The 1,138-nt window shown below is 40.9% G+C and overlaps 1 protein-coding gene across 3 annotated transcripts in view; it reads left to right on the plus strand.

Annotated features, from left to right (window-relative positions):
- The window catches only part of TOE1 (target of EGR1, exonuclease), a 10,971-nt gene that overhangs the window by 4,986 nt on the left and 4,847 nt on the right, over window positions 1-1,138 (plus strand). For all 3 annotated transcript variants that reach the window (XM_072419296.1, XM_072419297.1, XM_072419298.1), the window contains one exon: window positions 696-854. In XM_072419296.1, coding sequence (XP_072275397.1) covers window positions 696-854 — 159 coding nt within the window. The remainder of the gene's footprint in view (window positions 1-695; window positions 855-1,138) is intronic.

Consider the following 1,138-nt stretch of genomic DNA (forward strand, 5'->3'; position numbering starts at 1 on the left):
ATGATTTCTAGAAGCACAGAATATAACTGGGGATTAAGGATTTAAAGTAAAGATAACAGTGACTGCTGATCCATGGGATTGTCTCATGGAATCAGTAAGGATTTTTTTTCCCTGTTGGAGAAAATTGAACCAGGGATATAAAAGGGTTTTTTGCCTTCCTCTGGATCATTTATGTCCCTAGGGTTTTATATCTGGGATATGTATATCTCCCTAGTGGTTGCACTTTATGGACTTTTGTCTTTTTTCAACTTAACTTACTATGTAAGTGAACACCAAGCATAAAGCTCAACTCCGAACTTTAGCACCAAGTCCGCCCACCCCACACTTTACCTCCCAGTGGCTTGCTAGAACAGGTGATCCATAAAAAAAGTTCCTTTATTTTTCCTAATAAAACAGTTTTTGTGGGTTGATGGAGTGCAATTTATATGTTTGGAGGGCAAAACAAAAAGACATTTCGGGGAAGTTAACAATTAATGGAAAGCAACCTAGACCACATATTACCTGTGGTGTCAGGGTGATAGACTGGTTGGACTTTAGCACAACTGCTGCATTTGCATTTAATGTAATGAGTGGCTATACTGTACCATACATTTAAGTGGTTCCCTGGTGTAAGTGAAGCAGAATGGCTCTTATTGGTCTACAGAGCAAGAAACGGCCTAATCTTACACTGGCCTTGTTTTATCCTCCTATCACAGGGTAAGAATGTCTACTTATCACAGATTTACAACCTGACGCTGCTGTGTATGGAGGATTACATTGTGGAGCCGCAGTCTGTCCAGTTTCTTGTCCAGCATGGATTTGACTTCAATAAACAGTACTCCTGCGGGATCCCGTACTATAAAGGCAACGACAAGGTAATGCTGAAGTATGGCGAAATGTTCCTAGGTTTTCTGGTGATGTATTGGGACTTTGTACCTTGGTGTTCGATATCAGGATAAAGTGTGGGCTTCGGTAAGCAGATGACTGAATGAAGAACTGTTAGAGTTCCTGTAAATAGTTCAGTGATCTCCCCGGCCCCTTTTAGCTGGGCCCACCACCCGCCACTTTCCTAACCTAAACTAAAATTAAAGATTAAAATTTTGACTGAAGTCAGGCCCTATCATCATCTTAATGCACCCCAATGTTCCCTTAACATCAA

The sequence above is a fragment of the Pyxicephalus adspersus genome, chromosome 8 (genome assembly GCF_032062135.1).
Source record: "Pyxicephalus adspersus chromosome 8, UCB_Pads_2.0, whole genome shotgun sequence".
Taxonomy (NCBI): domain Eukaryota; kingdom Metazoa; phylum Chordata; class Amphibia; order Anura; family Pyxicephalidae; genus Pyxicephalus; species Pyxicephalus adspersus.